Here is an 18,484-nt window from a genome sequence, read left to right on the forward strand (position 1 = left end):
AGCAGATGGTTAACAGCTGAGTTTTCCTTGCGTGACGTTTCGTGCTCGATTATGTAAAATTTTGTATAATAACGGAAAACATCGAGTTGAAGAATGGAAGACGAGATTGACATTTACGCAGATTTGCCTAGTTTTAACTTAGGTGATAACGAAAACGTAAGCACTGCGTAAATATGCTGCGCCCGTTTGAGGTTATGTTATGTTTTCGCCTCCGATTCGATCGCGAATAAAATATTTTCCCACTGTTATTTTTTTAGCCCACAGAAGCGAATAAGGAGATTTCAGAGAAATGCGCTACACTAGAAAAGCAAGTTGCCGATTTAACTCAGAGTCTAGAGTCTCTTCGAAAAGTAAACAAAACTTTGGAGGTTAACATCTCATCGTTACTTCAGACAGCGAGAGCAGAGATCGCCAGAAAGGATAGAATGATTTCTGAAATCAGACAGGAGTACGTCTAATATGTTTATTAAACTTTTCCATTATCCAAATTAGGGTGTAACATCAAGTAACAAATGATTTAAAGTTTCATCTATAATTATGCCATTACGTTAAACTATACTTGACATTTGTTTGTCAGGAGTAGTAATGTTGCTGCTATCAACGTTAAGTGAATGTAGATTGTCAATAAGAATTTGACTAATAGGTTTTTTATTTTCATATGCTCTTTCCATTTTAATACATCTATTTCACAAAAGACTAATCAAAGGAAATCTTTGATAGATAAGAATTGAGTAAGATTCGTCAACTCTCCTTGTCGATGATTAACTTTATGATTATCAATTGTCGTTCAGTGAAATGATGAATTTTTGCAGGTTGGACTATATACGGTTTCGACGAGGCGAATATAGCAGACCTACGATACAGGATCACCAGAGTCTTTCGAGAAGACGAAAAAGAGAAAAAAGTTCTGAAGAAGAAAAATATGTCCAAGTCCAAGAAGTAACGGAAACAATTGACCCGACCAATGTGGCTGAAGTTACAAGTATTGATCTTCCATCAAATGGCAACGATGACAGTGGCGACAGTTTCAATAAGACACAGCAAATTGATGGCATTAGCACGGTATTTGGTAGGCGACTACACAAGAAAATTTTGGAATCCCAACAGGAAGAACGAAAACGTAAAGTTCAGTCAACATCGAAAGGAGAAGAAAATCAGTATAAAAATTTTAACAGTGACGACCAGACCAGCCAGAAAAAATCACAATCCAAACCAGACAGCCTTAAACTATATTCTAAAACTGATAAATTAATAGCTCCTTTACCGAATAAGGGAACAATCTCCGATTCAACTAATAATTCTGGTGTTGACAATCATCGTGACAGAAAACGTTGCTTAGAAGGTCAGTTTGATGGAAATAATCAAAAAAGATTGAAAACTAGCGAGACTAGGAGCAACTATGGCGACAGCAGTCGTCATGGTCATAGAATAGTTCGTTCTGCACCAAAAAATCAGGTGAAAAACAAAACCGATGACAGACGATTGGAAGAAACTAATACAGCAAAGGATCCTCTTAATCAGTATCGCGTTGTAGACGAGTATTCTGCACCTGTCGAGGATGGCTCAGTTAGTGATGATGAAAGTGTAGATAGACACAATAGAGTTGCAATAAGATTAATGCTCTTGTCAGAAGGCATCGATCCTGACCTAGAAGAGAACCATTGCACTGAAAGTGATGCAAATAAAATGAATGAAAAGAAAAATGAGGCGACTAGTCGAAGTAGGTCTAAAAGCAAAGACTGTGATAGACGTAATTCAAAAACAAGGCGCCATAATTATATATCTCGGAGTAGATCGCCAGATGAGTATTACAAAGGTAGAAGACAGAGTAGGCACCGAGATCAAAGGCAGAAAAGGAACAGCAGAGACAGGTTTGAGAGACGAAATGAAGTGAAGAACAAGGATGGTGATAATCTCAGCGAATTCAGCAGAGAAATTCATGATTTAAGGGAAACAATTGAGCATCGGATCGATGAGCGATCTGGTGATCGTGGTGATAGGGGTAGAAGCTTCAATAAAAATAAGCGAAACGATGAAAGAGTGTATAAAAATTGCAGATCTAGAACTCCGAACAGTAGCAGAAGCTGTAGTAAAGAGAGAACGGTACATCAATTCCGAGGTGATAGGCATTCCAGAAGATCAAGGTCGCGAGAAAGGTATAAAAGTCGACACAGAAAGGAACGATACCCCAACGTTGACAACCTTTCTAATAAAACTTCTAGTGTCAAGTCTAAACTGTCAATAACAGAAAGATCAGAAAGCATTGAAGTTGAGACCTCGAAGAGGCAAAGTAATCCAGAAACAAAAAGTTTAGTCTCATTGGAGGAAGGCGAAATTGTTGACAGTGTAGAATGTAGTCCTGTAAAGCTGACTAATCCAACTCGCATTTCTACCGAAAATATTAAACCTTCCAAGCTCTGTTTATCAGACTCAAATGAACTAGAATCAAAAATATTTGATGTAAAATCTCCACTACCCTTGAAGGAAATTGGAAATACTCAAAACAATCATAAGCGATCGCTGGTCGAAAATCTAGAATTATCTTTTCCAGAGTCGACTCCGCCTGTAGTGACGAAGGACTCTTTGAATTTATCCAAAGATGAGAGAATTGAAAATATTGCAGAATTCATTGCTAATTTTAGTCCAAATCGGATTTGCGATTTGTCAGACAATAGAACAGGGGAGAGTTCTTCTGATGGTAAAATTATAGAAATTAACCCTTGTGTGGAAAAAAAATGTCTCATAGAGGAAGCCCAGAATGGTTTGCATACAGTCCTCCAGTCTTCGTTAAAAGACGGTTCTCCGGTGTTACCGCCAACAGAAGCAGGCGCTGTTATAGCTGATGGTAGAAATAAAGTCAGTGATAATAACGGTGGCAATGATTGGTGTTTAATCGCGATCGACAGTCCGGTGAAGAATTTTGAAGAAAATAGAAAAACTCGTATGATGGCTGTGAACCTACTGACAACGGTAAATTTGGAACTGCCAAATGGTGTCTCGTGTGATCCATCGTTGCCAAAAAATTCTCCAAACACATCCGAAACTTCTCGTACTGAGGAATTACAGGAAAAGATTGTTTCACAAGTTGCAGAGGTCATTCCTCAAGAGACGGCTACATCTGCGATTCGTACATCCAACAATAGTAGTCCAAAATCTAAACCAGCAGGACCAACGACGTTGAGGTCCACTTATTACAAATGTGAAAAAAGAGAAATTATATTATCGGATACAAATTCTGAACATAGTAGACAAACTACGTCGCCTCAGTCATTGAACCTGATTGCCGGATGTCTGGACGAACATGAAGCAACTCAGCAGAGTGCAAATGTTGATACGAGTAAAACTATAGATTCCGAACATATGAGCGAATGCAAAACATCTCAGAGTCTCATTCCAATGCAAATTGACGAGGGTAGTACAAGTGGAGAGAATCAAGGTTTGAAAGACCTCTGTGGTGATGAAGATAAAGTCAAAAACGTTGACAACGATAAGCCAATTGAGACAGATACTACACCAGCCATGACTAGCCTCAAAAAAGTCATACCTCCAAGCGTTGATCAAATTGTTAATGATACCAACAAGAAGAGTGAAAAATCTAAGGCCAGCAATAACAGTAAGTCGTGCAAAGAAACAGCTACGAAAAACAATGGCAATGTGAAGCCTGAACGTCGAAACAGCGCAGCTAAGGAATCTAAAAGCAAACAGACAATATCCTGCAAAGCAGACGTACCTAAAAGTATTAGCTCGAAAAATAAATCGGGAAATAAAGTGGCCAAAACTGATGAAATTGAGAAATCAAATTGTAAGGAAGGTCAAGAAAATGGTAGTGAACCAGCAAAGCTTGTGCCAAAGTCAAAAATTGAGGGAACTAATGCTAAGGTGAAGAAAGAACCCCCAAAATTAATCATTTATACCAGACGAAGAAGACCAGTTCATCTGGAAGATTGTTCAATGTCGTTAAGTATTCTTGGAAACTCAGACTTAGTGGCTGATACAACGAGCAAAGTCCGAAAAAGTATAACTAACGAAGTAGAACATTCAGCTCCTTCAGACACGAATAAGGTGGTATTAAGCGAGACAAAGGCGGATGATGAATCGGCGATTGATCGAAAATCCGAATTAAATAGTGACAAGTGTAACGAAACTTTAGAGACTAAAGAAGATCGTGAAGCTTCATTTGACTGACAGTGTCTTACAAGATGTTGGGGAATAGATGCAACCCCTTCTGATTGATGTATTGTTTACGTTCATCATTTATTTTGTGGAGTTATCGTAAACGGTTAAACAAATTACATTTTCGCAATCGTACTGTTAGAAATGTTGTTTGTATTTTGGTTGGACACCAGTTTAGCGATAATGTTGATTACGGTTTTTCTAAATGGTTTTATTCAGGAAGCATGACGTCAGAAAATATACCTTTCGTTTCAAACAAACTTGTAATTCGTAACCTTTGATAATAAAAGGTTGTTGTATACTGTTTTGTACATACTTATTGTAAATAACGCGTTCTTCGCTAGTTTTATATTGTACTAGTGTAAATTGTACAAGTTTTGTTGCTAAGGACTGGAAAAATATGCCTTGTAACTGTGTACAGACTGACGATTTATTATTACCTGTTTGTATGATATTTTTTTACGAGAATTGTTTAATGGACGAAGTATAGAATCAGCAATGTGTGAAATTTGTATTTATGGGGAACGTATCATTGTTTGAAAAAACATAAATACAGGTATTGGAAGATGCGATTGCTAGGAGTTTTGTCTCTTTGAAATATTGAATGCTTCAAAAATACAATACTTTCCGGAAGTACAATTTGAACTATGCTGATAAGGTAAATAAACCATTGTTGAACAAAACGTCTCCCGTGTGAAACTTGAATTGACCCGCTCCCACTGCGCACGCATCTAATGATTTTTCGAAATAAAATTTTACAACGCGACGGCGTAGATCCAAAAGCGTCGCCGGTCAGGGACCAGGGCGTCGCGTGACGTCACGAGACGTCGACGGTAACCGCGATGTGCGCCGTCGCCGACGAAACATGGACGGTTATCAATAGTCCAAGCTCTCCCAAATAATTTCGACCAAATAATTATATTAAAAAAATGATACGTATTTAAAACTTGATTAAACAAACAAACAAACGATTCAATAGTAAATAAACGTTAATAATAATAAATACAAAATTAGTGCCTTGTGCAGATTGGCGGAATATAATCTTTATTCAATATTGAATTGGAACAAATTTAAGCATCGTTGCAGGAAAATGGGTTCGATAGTGCTGAAGTCCTTATCCGTGCTTTTGGGAATATTCTTTGTATTCGTCGGTACAATGAAACTGACGTCGCACATTAGTAAAGATCTCCACAAAGATCTGGTGAGTAATTCTACATACTATTTCTGTACTGAATATTTATTTTCAATACAATTTAAGTTATATAATACTCGGTGAAAATTCTGCAATAGAAAGAAATTTCTCACTGTCGCGATATTTAGCTCCTAGATGCAGAGTACCCGTGTTACATAAGGGCCGCGTGGGATGCATCTTTTATGACGCGGGAGCATCCTCTCACATTTGCGATCAAACCAGCATTGAAATCCCATCGAAAACAAATCAATCGGTCAATTGATCTCGAGCCGTTTAATCGGCGCTCAAATTCACAAGAAACTCTTATGAACTGTTCCTCGCTTCATCCGAAATCCGTCTATTTGTTTATCCGGTCAGAAGTAACGCTTTCATGCCTAATCGTATTAGACGTCGAGTAATGACATCAGGAAGCATCATGTCTTCCGTGGGATAAGACGGACAATTTATTTACATGTCCGAATGGCTGGTCAACTTGAGGTCTGGATGTATATCTAATAAATGCGATAAGATTTGCCCGCGCCGTAGCACAGGCTCGCAGCTATTTCGGTGTCTCATTGCCACAGTCGAGTTTACAACAGCTGACGGCTGACCAGTCAAATTGGAATATGGCCAATTCTATACGTATGTTGTGATTAAGAAACTTCTTTCAGAGGAAGGAGTACGTCAAGTATGCCAAGGTTTTTCCCTTATCGGAGACGCTCGACTTCAAAGTACCCAGTAAATGGTACCGAAGGGTTGTCGGGTCTCTTGAAATCGTCTGCGGTCTGGCCATGGCGTTGGTTCCTAGCCGTACGTTAAGCTATTTAAAAAATTTTAGTCGAGTAATTCATGCTCCGCAGGTTGCAGCGTGTTTTCATCGAGCAAGGATTTCCTAGCTTGAAAAATGTTATCTGACTGCAGATCTGTTAATTTGAAACAATAAACGCGCGATCCATTCGTTTGTTTATTCATCTTCGGTATGATTTAACGAGTCTGTACAGATCTCACACGTATTTCTTTCAACTGTTGCACTAAGTTCGGCTGTACAGTTCATCAGCGCTTATAACGATATATTTATTCTAATTGTTTCTCTTGATTTAGACAACGTGAAAAACGCCTCAAACTTCGTACTCTTACTCCTTATGCTCATGGCCGTTTATTCCCACTACATGGTCAACGATAAATTCGAGCGAATCGCACCGGCACTGGTGAGTAAACGACAAAATAGACCACTTCAAATGCGAGATATTTTTACCGGAGTATCAGGTCGTCGAGTATATTAATGACCGTCATTAGGAGCTGTTAATGCACCTGCCGTATGCCATGAGTTTCGAATAAGAAAAACCTTCGTTTTCAGGTATTTTTCTTCATGCTAACCGGTCGATTGGTTATCGATTGGCAATTGAGACGTCAAGACGGTCAGCCTATCACCGCAAATGGGATTGACGACAGATCTAAAAAGCAAGACTGAACTAACTCGCAAAATATGCGCAGAAATTTTTTCTTACACAAAATTATAAGTAGCTCGATGACAGCTACGATCAAATCGCTGTTGCACACAGCACTCGATTTTTATTCTCAGCATTTTTCGTTTGTTTGTTTTCTAGATATTACTTTTTATCTAGGCAATCATTTACTTTTAAATTATTTTAAACTTCGAAGCGCAGAAAATATCATCCAACGTCATTATAAGTATTTGTAATTACATCAAATTCATTCATTTTTGATTTTTAAATAAAAACGCACACCACCATCACCACCTGCAATCATCTATTTCACAGATTACCGCTTAATGTATATATAAGGTGCATACAAGATCACACATCATTTTTTTAAAGTCCTCCCTTGATTCTGCAACGAAAAGAGGAAGACCGATATAATTCTTGCGCGATGTGTAAAATACCTTCATGAGTAACAGCCGATTTTAAAAGTTGCATCTATTAATATCCACTGTTGACATTGCAAGACAAAATTCATGTAAGAATTACGCACGCGCTGGAAATCGTTGAATCGATTGAATCTAAAAATATTACGCAATTTAAAGACATCCAATAATTTGTCATGGTTAATAAATAATACAGCTTCCCAACCATACTGTATTTCGTTTTAAAACTGACATGAGACCAGTAAAGAAAAATTTCTAACGCTGCATCTCTGTTATACTGAGCTGCTTTACACGAGAATGCTATGCCAGAACACATCTCTATTTCCATATCAAATCCACTCTTTTGCGATAAAAACTATTAATAGACAATTCTTGAGTTTGCTTCATCTTTGCTGTTTATGAAATACTGATTGAAAAGAAATTCTCCACAGTTCGCATTTTATTAGGAGTCCCTTGAGCCAAATTCATCGAGCAAGTTTCGCTTATGCACTCCTCATATGCTTAATCCTTTAATTAATTTAAACTTACAATTAAAGATACTTTTGTGTACAACCTGACGACGACATATACTTATGATTAAATTAAATCTTGATAATGTTGTATATACGCTTAAAGTTTTTGGTATTAAACTTTTAAGTTGCTACGTTAAATTTAATGCCGTAACAACTTCATCGGCCTTTTTCTATCTAAATCGAGCTTGATTAATCGCAGCTCTTCTGGCAGACGCTAGCGCATATAATTTGAACTTTGGGCAAGAGATCGTCTTAGATGCACACTATAGTTATAATAAAAACGTACTAACTGCCATTGAAAAATTAATGTGTTCTCACGAATATCATAATAATATAAATATTTAGTAAATATTATACTACACTGACGAAAATTTGATATGCAAAAAACGTAATAATGCGCACCATTCTATCACCATCGACTATCCCGTAGTCGTGAAAACACATGTAAAAATACTTAGTCGATAAAGAAACTAATTTAATGCTGTACGTGACGTACAAGATAGGAATGTTAATTTCTCAATTTAGACGTGATTTAGATAAGAACGTATATTACGTGTAGATGCATCGGTGAAACATCAGATAATACGCAAGAATTGGAAATTGGAATAACCCAGTATTCCATAACCGTAGGCAGCTGCAATGAAACACTAAATGCCTTTGTAAAATGATCCACTGAATCATCTGACACGTATTTGATGCACTTAATATTTGAACAAGCTTATTGTTAGTATGTATTTTTTGTTCAGGTTTTAATAGAGTTAATCGAATTTATTAACAAAGCCCAATGTGATACATGTATGCCTCTGAGTTAACCACCATATGACAGTAGACCGAAAACAAAAGTATATATACATATACATACATACATACATATATATATATATATATATATATATATATATACATATACATATATATATAAAACAACAAATAAACTAAAAGAACATTAACGAGAAATCACTAAGTTATACTATGATAATGAATTTATAGGAACGAAGAGAAGTAAAAACTGTGGGAAATACACACCTGTCTTATTTGATGTCGAATAATGTCCTTCGAAAATATAAAGTGCTGTGAAATGCGAAATTTAAACCTGGCCTTTTTTTCCATTATTAGTGCCCAATTTTTTTAATGGTACCCTTGTTCAAAGACTGAGGGATTGATTAGATGCACTCGAATCGGTTAGGATCTTTTTTTATTAACATGAATTTATGTAGATATATTAAACGTAGCTAATATCCAGTGAACCCGAATTAAATGCATTATTTACAAATAATTGTTAGATCGAAATATATATTTTTATTATACTTTATCTTACTTTACGCATATCAATGCGTAATATTATGATAAGAAAAATACACACACACATATATATTTATTTAACACTAACTTTACCGCACGTATCTACTCTTTAGGCAAATAGTTATTTTTTGATTTAGTACTATTTATACTTCTTTGTAAGCTTAACCATTACTATGTTATATCTTTAGCAGGCAGATCCGTGACTATATTTTACAATGTAATAATAATTCGGTATAAGTATTTTCAAAATATGTACTGCGAAAAATGCAGTGCTAACCACTCAACAGAATTTACAGTGAAACCTTATCCGACTCATTAAAAAGAGAACAGTCGTATTCGATGTTAGCCATGGACAGTAGCAGAGAAGTTCACGCTTACTTTGTGTTTACTATCAAACAAATTAAGGGTCTGTGTTAATCTGCAGTAAAAGCTCGCCAACTACTGATACTGGACAACATAACTTGACACTATATTTATACAAGCAATGGCTGACACTGTAGATTTCATCCAGAGATAAAGGGATGAAACGAGTCAAGATTGTTACAAAAAGTGGATTGAAATACACAATACGAACAAGAATTAGTTCAAATTTATCACAGTTAAGAAAAACAATTTATTTTGTCGATTTTTTTCAACTCAATTAAATAAGTATTGTGTTTAAAGACCACCAGGTATGAAATTAAGGTTGTAGAAAGGACGTGTGTCAAGTGATGCGTTTGTTGCCAGTTTACCGAGTGGACAAATAGGTATGTGTGTGTATAAATGCAACAATTTTTTTTTACAACTAAGCAGGGTCCTGGCCGGTGGTCAAAAGCTGTAACGCTTTCCTCAGATTCAAAACTGCTGTTGACACATCGTCGTAGTTTAATGCACTTCCAGCCCATTTGACATATTTTTGTGCCTTGTTCATCTGTTCTATGCTCAAAGGAACTCCACCTGATTGTAATTAATAATTAAGTTTCACACGATAATACAGACTCAGTTTTTACGAATTGCAACGGATTGCCAAAATTCAATCTCACCCTCCGCGGTTGGTGTAGATTTGTAGTCTGCAGCTGATGGTTGGCTCGGTGTTGCGTTAGTGGGGGTCGAAGGGGGTGCCGGTGTAGGATTATAAGGAGCTGGACTAATCGGGGTGCTATTGAAACTAGGTAAATTTGGGTAAGGCAAATTACCTTGACTCGGATTACTGGGTGGTGTTGGGAAATTCTGTGCCGAACTCTGAGGGACAGACGGAAAACCAAAGGCATCTGTGCCAGATGGTGGCCCAGGCTGTGAGATTCCCCCTGAAAATAAATGCCTTTTGTTAAATGAATGCAGTTATGAAAGAAAAAGAAAAAAAATTCAGCAATGATTTCATAATAAGCCTATGATAGGTATGTATGTACATATAAAGCCGACAGTTTAAAGATCCCAGAGTTTGATACAGTCTTTTGAAAATATAAAAATCCTAGAGAATAAAAGGCTAATAATAAACTGCCTGCTGAAATCACATAATATTCCATTAAAGCTTCTGCGCAAATGATGGTAATAATTTAAATATTACGTTGTCACCTCAACCCTGTTTGAACCTGATACGTGATGAATTCATGTGCTGTGTGTACCTGTTTTTGCACATTTGCGTAATGAGCGGGGTGTAAGTGAATGCAATTAGTGCATATTAACTAGACAGTTTACAATTAGCAAAACTTTTAGCATACTTGGTTGTGCTCTGAACTTAAAATTACAATAACATTCACCATTAATAATTATTAGTTTTGAATTAGTAAATGCATTTGGAACTAAATTTCAAAAGCATGTGTATTTTACATAATCTATGAGTGTACCTTCATCATCATTTTCCTGGTTCTCCTCATCTGAAGATTATAAAATAAAAATGTTAAATATTACGCACAAACTTATCATATTTCCTGTAGCTATTTACCTGAGTTGTGTTCTGGTTCTGTCTCAGGATCATCAGCTGACAAACGATAATTACAAATCAAAAAATAGAATGTTAAGTTCTTGTTGCTAGTATGTTAAGATCTTATTGGATGGCCATTGCCAACCAAAAGTGAGACTCGGTGAAAATATTGAACACTTTGCGATGAGACAAAAATCTGAAAAAAATCAATCATAACCGAGTCAATGAGATAATTCATTTTGAATAGTACTAATGTCACAAAGTTGTTAATAAATCTTTAAACAAAAAATTTTTTAACAAATCTTTAGCGAAATTTGTTTTATTTCATATCGAATGATTTTGAATAATTCCGTTTTGTAAAATTTTCTAATGCTCTAATTATGAAACTATTCGTTGCATGCCTCTAAAACTTCTTGACTGTAATGTACAAACATTTACGACAACCTATCCAAAAGTTCAGGACTTTTGACTCGACTTTTGATCCATTTCTCAACGTTGAAAAATTCTCGAAACCGGTGTTTTCAAAATCGTAAAAAATTCCAAAAAAATTCATAGGTATTCATAACAATCAATGAATTTATTCTATATGAAATAAAACAAATTTTACTAGAGATTTTTTTAACAAATTTTTGTCTAAACAATTTATTAACCACTTTTGGGCATTGTTATTATTTAAAACGAATTATCTTATCAACTTGGTTATGGTTGATTTTTTTCAGATTTTTATCTCATTGCGAAGTATTCAATATACTCACCGAGAATCAAATTTGGTTGTGAATATCTGTCCAAGAAGACTTTAATTAAAACTAATTCTCTTATATTTGGCTTTGAAACCTCACCTTCAGGAGCGTCGTCGGTTTCAGGTTTGAGCTCATTAGCCTGACCAGCTGCTAAATTGATTTACGTTTATAAATTGATATTAGATAAAAAAATTAAACATAAATTACAAAAAATCTATTTATTACATCTGGGATTGAATCAAATACTCTTTGTTCAAGCTGATCAGGCTTCTCTCCTGCGTAAAGCAATTACAAGATATATGAATGGACAATAAAACTCAATAACGAAACTAGTTTGATATCAAAAACACGAGAACAATAATGTTGATTATTACCACCATTTCCATCAGCATCTTGAGAGCATAAAAATATACCTACATTATTAAGCGAAATAGAAAATAAAGTTTTCCAATTACATTACGTAATAGAGAAAATATTGTTGAAAAGAAATCATCCTTTATAGTAGATTCCTATCATACCTTATAACGTATTTATTTTACTTGATCGTACACTTATCTCATATACTTTAAACTTGTGGGGCATTGCCTATTCAGAATAGATTCATTCAGTCCTCGGTCTTATAGAATTTTCACAACGTGCATATTATTTTCACAAGGAAATATTTCGCGGGATTTTAGAATAATTTTCCAAAATGAGCAACAATTGACCAATCTTCCTCGAACATTTTGGAACTACAACTTTTTAAATGTACTGCTGGTGTAAATATATATGTTAAAAATCGAAGTGGGAATCCCAAAATCAGTTCTTTCAAGATATTCATAGCCCAATTACTTAAGAGCCTTATTCAATTAATAATATTCGTGAATAACATGATTACATAAAGTTTTTTGATAAAAAAAAACATGGAGCATGTACTATTTGATTAAGGTACGCAACTGGAACCTAAAGAGCATTCAATTATACTGCAACTCATGGCTGGTTATGTGATTATGGCTAAGATAATATTATCCAAATGACAATTAAGACTCATGCACTACAAAGTATAGAAACTTCAACAACAGTAACGATTTTTTGTTGAAAACAAAAATTTCAAGAAAACTGGCAAATCATTTGATATATCACGCAAGGAACTCGTTCTCATCTCAATTGAACTCACCTAAACCAGAAGTTGAAGGTATGTTTCCAGGTGGTCCGGAAGCAGCATCGGCATCTGCATCTTCATTTTGTTCATCTTCGCCTTTCATTGGACCAGCAACAGGGGTCTCACCATTCTTCAAGCAATTATGTATGTAAGCCGCCTTCCATTTGGCGTACTTTCTGTTTTGAGCAGCTTCCTCGCTAAGCTCACCAAATGTCGTCAACACGTCATATATTACGCCGGCGCTATAGAACGCTTTGATAACATTTTTCCCAAAATTCGAAGCTCGATCATTACTGTCTGCATACATGAACAATTTATGTGCATAATTCTCCAAGTGAGCCTGAGCAGCAACTTCATTTGTTATTGCCTCGTTTTCATGCTGAGCTTTTTTCGTCTGTTCCAACCAATCCATCAATTTTAAAAGAAACCCAGTTTCCTCTGACGTTTTGGTAGACAGTTTTAGGCCCGTTTGTAAAGCGTGTAGGCGACCTGAAACAGCAGTGACTAATAAAGCAAATTGATAAGGTAGGCAAGTATCAAACGATTTTCTCAAAAAGTCAATCAACGACGAACTCGTAACGGAAATAAGTTCGCAGTTAACATATATTTGATTATTACGGTCTAACAATAAGCACAATAAATATTAGCGAGTATTCTCATCATTAGGTCATAACTGATCGTCATGACTGCCTCATCCTTTGAACACATAGTGTGCTCGGTACATCGGCTGATTATGTATCTAAAACAACACACCTTGATAAACGTCAAACTACTGTACTAAGTACTTACACCAATAACTGACAACAGGATCCCGCTGATCATGTTCTGCGGCAGCCTTCAGGAAGTGTTGAATGCTCTTTAAAGGAGCTGGACACTCCGGGAGATTCAACGCCGGCATTTCTGTAGTATTTCTTCGTCGATGGGAAATTGCATGCGTAAATTTGTTGAAACTTCGCACAAGTTTGCAACGATAACGTCGCACTGCGGCTCTGCTGGGCACGCTGAAGTTAACGAATAACCTAAGCGAATAACGGCATGACGTCATGCATGCAGCCTAGCTTGAGATTATGCCGCGGCGAGGGGAATAAAAATTTCTTCGACTCGCAGCATTTGCTAGGTCGGTAACAAACCGCTGTTACCATCAGAAATGCAGTCGATAATTCAAAGCGTATACCTCAGTCGACACCACACCGCTATAAGTGTGGCTAAAAATGATCAAGTTACAAATATTGGCTAATAAGGTTACGTTGACTATAGGTTACTTTGATAAATTTGCTAACGTCTTTGATGTATGCGAATCAACGAGCCGCTAGGCGAAAAAAAATTCAATGAATCTATTGTGACGTCATAATCAAGATGCCGCATTCAGGACTGATGCACAAGAATCACTCGACAGTTTTTCAAATTACTTGTAAATTATGATGTGATTTCTTTCTTTGCACTTATCGGTTACGGGATTAAAATTGCGATCGAGAAAAAAAAATTATTTGTATCGAAATATCTTGCTGCCATTGTTCACGAATGTGACGACACAAAGCGATTATCTGTGTATTCCATTTATTCGTGCTAGTTTGGCTAACAAATTTCGAGCTGCTTATAATTCTGAACACAATACGGAATACCTGGAACTCGAGCAAGAATAACATAAACAGAACTAGAAAAATATACGAAGTACTGTGTTATTGCTACCGCGCAACTGCCAGATGGATGGATGCCAAGGAAAAACGCCTGCTTTGCCTTACCCCGATCAACACGATTTATGCATCTGCGTACTGCAAAGTTTGATTTAATTTCTATTACGTCAAAAATAAAGAAAGTCATTATAATTTTCCAAATACTTAGTTTGTGTAATCAGAAAAGAAATACTGTCAACTACCGTCAGGTTTATGTTTGACAAAGCTCGTTGTTCACGGGCAAATTTCGATTGGTCGACGCGAGCTGCGCACAGCGGTTGCGCACAAAGCTCAAAGCACTGCACAAAGCTAGCCAATGCTTACCGAATTGCTGTTGCCCATGGCATCAGGCGTAATCTTCTGGCGACAGCGAGTTGGAGCGTGAAAGTAATTGCAGTGCCCTGACATCGTAGTTTACGGAGTGACAAAAAGTAAGTAGTAGTTTCAGTCGAAAAAAATGACAAAAATTAGTAAATGCGGTTACTTCTCTCTGTTTCTGCGCATTTGTAATTCGTCTATTTTCAACGCCTACAATAGCAGTTCGCTATGATAAATATCCTTCGATTTATTTGCTATCACTGTTGTACTGATGATAAATGCGACTCGGTTACCGATATACCTTCACCATCGATAATTGGGTTCGAAAAGCCGTTTTGTGTCGGAGGGCGCTAATATTCTAAAGGCTTGATCTTTACTGTCGTCAAATTGATGCAACGGCAAATTAACTCGGCGGCAAAGAAAAAAAAAACGCTCATGAAAATGGATACCGAAGCATGTCAAAATGTCGCGTGTTTAAATGCACGTGGTTGGGTCAGTGGATCTCAATCCCATTTTTATTCGAAGTATTTTAAAATATAGGATTGTTGAATGCATGTATGAAAAAATGGAGAATATGAAGAAGCAAGATAAAGTAGCTGTTGGAGATATAAGAAAACAATCCACATCATTCTCATTGTTCTAAAGCCGTAATACGTGTAATGCATTGAGATGAATGAATTATATCAATATCTGTTTAATTATTGTTGATTGTTCAGAAGAAAGGCCCTGGACATACTGAAATATGTTCAGTACGGACTATGCGACAATAAACGTACGAAAAGACATCTTAATTATGCACCAGTGCACGTTTTTGGAATAATAAGCATGAATTAGATGATTTTCTTACCTCGAAAAACTGTTACCGTTTTATTTAATTCCCTCCTCACTTCTTAATTTTCTCCGTTTTCTTGATGAAGAAAACTGTGTGAACTGTGCACACTTCCAATTGAAAATCCTAGATTTTTCAATTTTTACAATAAAAATGCAACTGAAACCCACTGACTGAACCATGTAGTTTTGACGCGCGGCATTTTGCCGTTGGTCGGTACTCATTTTCATGAGCGTTTTTTTTTTACGCTGACGGCTTGTCGTTGCCGCGTCATTTTGCTGTCGCGTTTATTTGACGCTCACAAAAATCCAGTTAAAAACGCGTGACGTGGTTCAATGACGGGTTTCTGTTTCCATTCGAATTCCGAGTTCTTCTTAACTGCCAAGCAGGTAAGACATACCGGGCGAACTTACCGGCTGATGTTGCACGTCTAGAAACTGCACACGATTTTTCTTACTGATGATGCATGTACGTCGGTACGTTAGCGACGCAGTCACGGTTAATATATTTATTCTAGTTCGATCAGTTGATAGGTCACAATTCATATTTTCAAATGCAATCGACGCTAGACTTTACCGAGTTTCTAGATTAACTGAAAGACCTTGTAATCTTTATAAACTACAAATATAAGGCATTCTCGTATGATATCTCGTGAAATACGATATAGTAAGTAGTTATTTTCAAACAAGATTATGCTAGCGAATTATTTTAACACGTAAGAGTAATTTCCAATCCCTTCTTAACAGATTTACCAATTATCCTGCCGTCTTTTTACTCAGAATTTTAAACTCATTACGTTTGGTTTGATCTGCATTGAGGGTAACACGTACCTTATTAGTGTTGCTTTCAGTTGCAAAAATTTGAGAAGACTTTCTGGGAAGTTTTTCTATAGAGTCAACACAGAATCTTCGCTGACAGTGACTTTTTGCCACCTGATCACAGACTTATACAAGATTTTGAATAATGCAGATTCTGATTTCAGACCCGTAGGTAAATGTGGAAGTAGATACATTGTGTCTGCAGTTGCAGCCTATAGGCAGACTTGCCTCAGAACGCTACTAGGGTAAGCTTGCAAAATACAATACATACGACTGCACGTAATCATATTGTAAAAAAACGTACACACAGAAAGAAGATGCTCCCCACCCTAGCGATACGCAATTTGGGATATGATACAAATTCTAGCACTTATATAAATATAATAATCTGATTTCGCCAAGAAGAATATAAAACTATTTCGTACGTACTAATATATAGTAAATAATTCAATATACGTGTATGTGAGCACTTATAATTTCATGTTCAAAATTTCAGGTTCTTGACATGACAATAATTTCATAGGAGTATAAAGTGAAATATCAATTGCTCAAAAAAGGCATAACTGATATTGGTATTGAACTGATTGTGGCAGGATTTTTTCGGTTTCTTCGATCACGTATTCAATATTTTGATTGCATATATAAGTAGTCATAATACGTGTACATAGGTGACTCATGGAGTTTGCAAATTGTAAAATTATTTAACTTACTGAATCATCACATATGCATACAACATACATGTATATCAACACATCACCAAGATATAAGATGAATGCGAGTGGTTACAGGATTGTGTGCACCACAATTCTAAGCAAAAGCGCATTATGGTGTAATAAATAATGACAGTATTTTTTCTGATTCGATCACCGAGAAGTTGCTAGCATTACCACAAATGAAAGCTACTCGATTAGTAACTGCCTTGTATGAATCTGTCGAGCGCGGAAATGCGCCCAGTACGGACCGCACACATACCATATATATTTCAGGGCTGCTCCATTGCCTGTTTGTTAGCTGACAAAACTCGGAGTAAATGACACCGATAGTGCAACAAGTCAAGAAATAAGTGCTAGTTGCTGCATCGAATAACATGAATAGTAATTAGTGCTGTAGAAATTGCAAGCTCGAAGTGATGTAGCGTACATTCGGTACTTATAGGTAACATATATTTCTTATGTAGCTCGGGAAATGGCCTCGCAAATGACATTAACCTGTTAACGGCGGGACTGTTCGATATATCGACCAGTAGTCAAGTTAGGGAGTCCACATAAGAAATTTGTTAAACATGTTTATAAATTTCACGTTGAATAAAAGTTCTATTTTAACTGATATTTCCCCACCGTTAGAAGGTTAAACTGTTTTACGTACCACGTGCATATATGAATAAGATAAAAAAATCGTACATAAAGCTGAAGTGCCTGCAGTCATGACAGGATTCATTGCTCTTGACAAGATTCACTTTCGTTGCATTGTAGACCAGACGAAGATACTCCCAACAGGTTCTCACAACGCTCAATTTCGAATCTTGTAATAGAATTTGCCTGTCATGCTCTGTACTGTAGGTATGCTGTACTGAAAGTGGTCGAAAAGGTATCTTTTGTTGTAACCTGGTCAAGCTCAGTCAAAAACTTGACGTGATAGAAAGTTTCCGTCCACACACAAATATCCAGAATTAAAAAAAAGTAGACACCACGACGTTTCGATTCACCATGCAAGAATAAAACCAATCTTTATCGAGGATTGAATCACAACATCCGTACTTACGCCTTGATTCGGTGGTCATACAGACAACGACACATGAGTATATAGCTTCTCGTGGGTATAAATCTCCCGCCGTGCGATGAGGTTTGAAATTAGTTATAGTCAGCTATATGGGTGATAAATAGCCAATGAGGTATCAAGATAGGTTTTATCAATCAACTTTCGGAGATTTCTCATCGTGATAAATAAATGAACGGACTAGACACGTGTAGCTGGGTTATAGAGCCCAATCTGAACACCATTACGCTGAAAAAATATGTA

General features: G+C 36.4%; 3 protein-coding genes across 8 annotated transcripts in view; 2 read left to right on the top strand and 1 right to left on the bottom strand.

The window, feature by feature from the left end:
• The window catches only part of LOC124416083 (muscle M-line assembly protein unc-89-like), a 21,246-nt gene continuing 2,762 nt past the window's right edge, over positions 1–18,484 (top strand). The window contains exons 1-5 of one of the 2 annotated variants that reach the window (XR_006930753.1): positions 1–156; positions 258–448; positions 813–4,481; positions 10,440–10,445; positions 10,839–10,843. Coding sequence is in view for 1 of the 2 variants with exons in the window: in XM_046896939.1 (XP_046752895.1) it covers positions 94–156; positions 258–448; positions 813–4,185 (3,627 nt within the window). In the remaining variant the exon portion in view is untranslated. Of the gene's footprint in view, positions 157–257; positions 449–812; positions 4,543–10,439; positions 10,446–10,838; positions 10,844–18,484 lie in introns of those variants that run through there. The other variant, XM_046896939.1, reaches the window with a different exon arrangement.
• On the top strand, positions 4,962–8,605 carry LOC124416086 (novel acetylcholine receptor chaperone). Its single transcript, XM_046896949.1, has 4 exons — positions 4,962–5,374; positions 6,016–6,154; positions 6,446–6,552; positions 6,702–8,605. The coding sequence occupies exons 1-4, from the start codon at positions 5,264–5,266 to the stop codon at positions 6,813–6,815; spliced, it is 471 nt and encodes a 156-aa protein (XP_046752905.1). The 5' UTR covers positions 4,962–5,263; the 3' UTR covers positions 6,816–8,605.
• LOC124416084 (vacuolar protein sorting-associated protein VTA1 homolog) lies at positions 9,483–13,853 on the bottom strand. 5 transcript variants are annotated; one of them, XM_046896940.1, is made up of 7 exons: positions 13,617–13,853; positions 12,843–13,316; positions 12,061–12,078; positions 10,968–11,003; positions 10,870–10,899; positions 10,048–10,329; positions 9,483–9,979 (listed from the first exon to the last, which is right to left on the bottom strand). In XM_046896940.1, the coding sequence occupies exons 1-7, from the start codon at positions 13,723–13,725 to the stop codon at positions 9,828–9,830; spliced, it is 1,101 nt and encodes a 366-aa protein (XP_046752896.1). In that variant the 5' UTR covers positions 13,726–13,853; the 3' UTR covers positions 9,483–9,827. The 5 variants fall into 5 exon arrangements, with proteins under 5 accessions (XP_046752896.1, XP_046752898.1, XP_046752899.1 ...); XM_046896942.1 differs by having other exon boundaries at positions 10,066–10,329; positions 13,617–13,852; XM_046896943.1 differs by lacking the exon at positions 12,061–12,078.

This window comes from Diprion similis, chromosome 2 (genome assembly GCF_021155765.1).
Source record: "Diprion similis isolate iyDipSimi1 chromosome 2, iyDipSimi1.1, whole genome shotgun sequence".
In the NCBI taxonomy this organism is placed as follows: domain Eukaryota; kingdom Metazoa; phylum Arthropoda; class Insecta; order Hymenoptera; family Diprionidae; genus Diprion; species Diprion similis.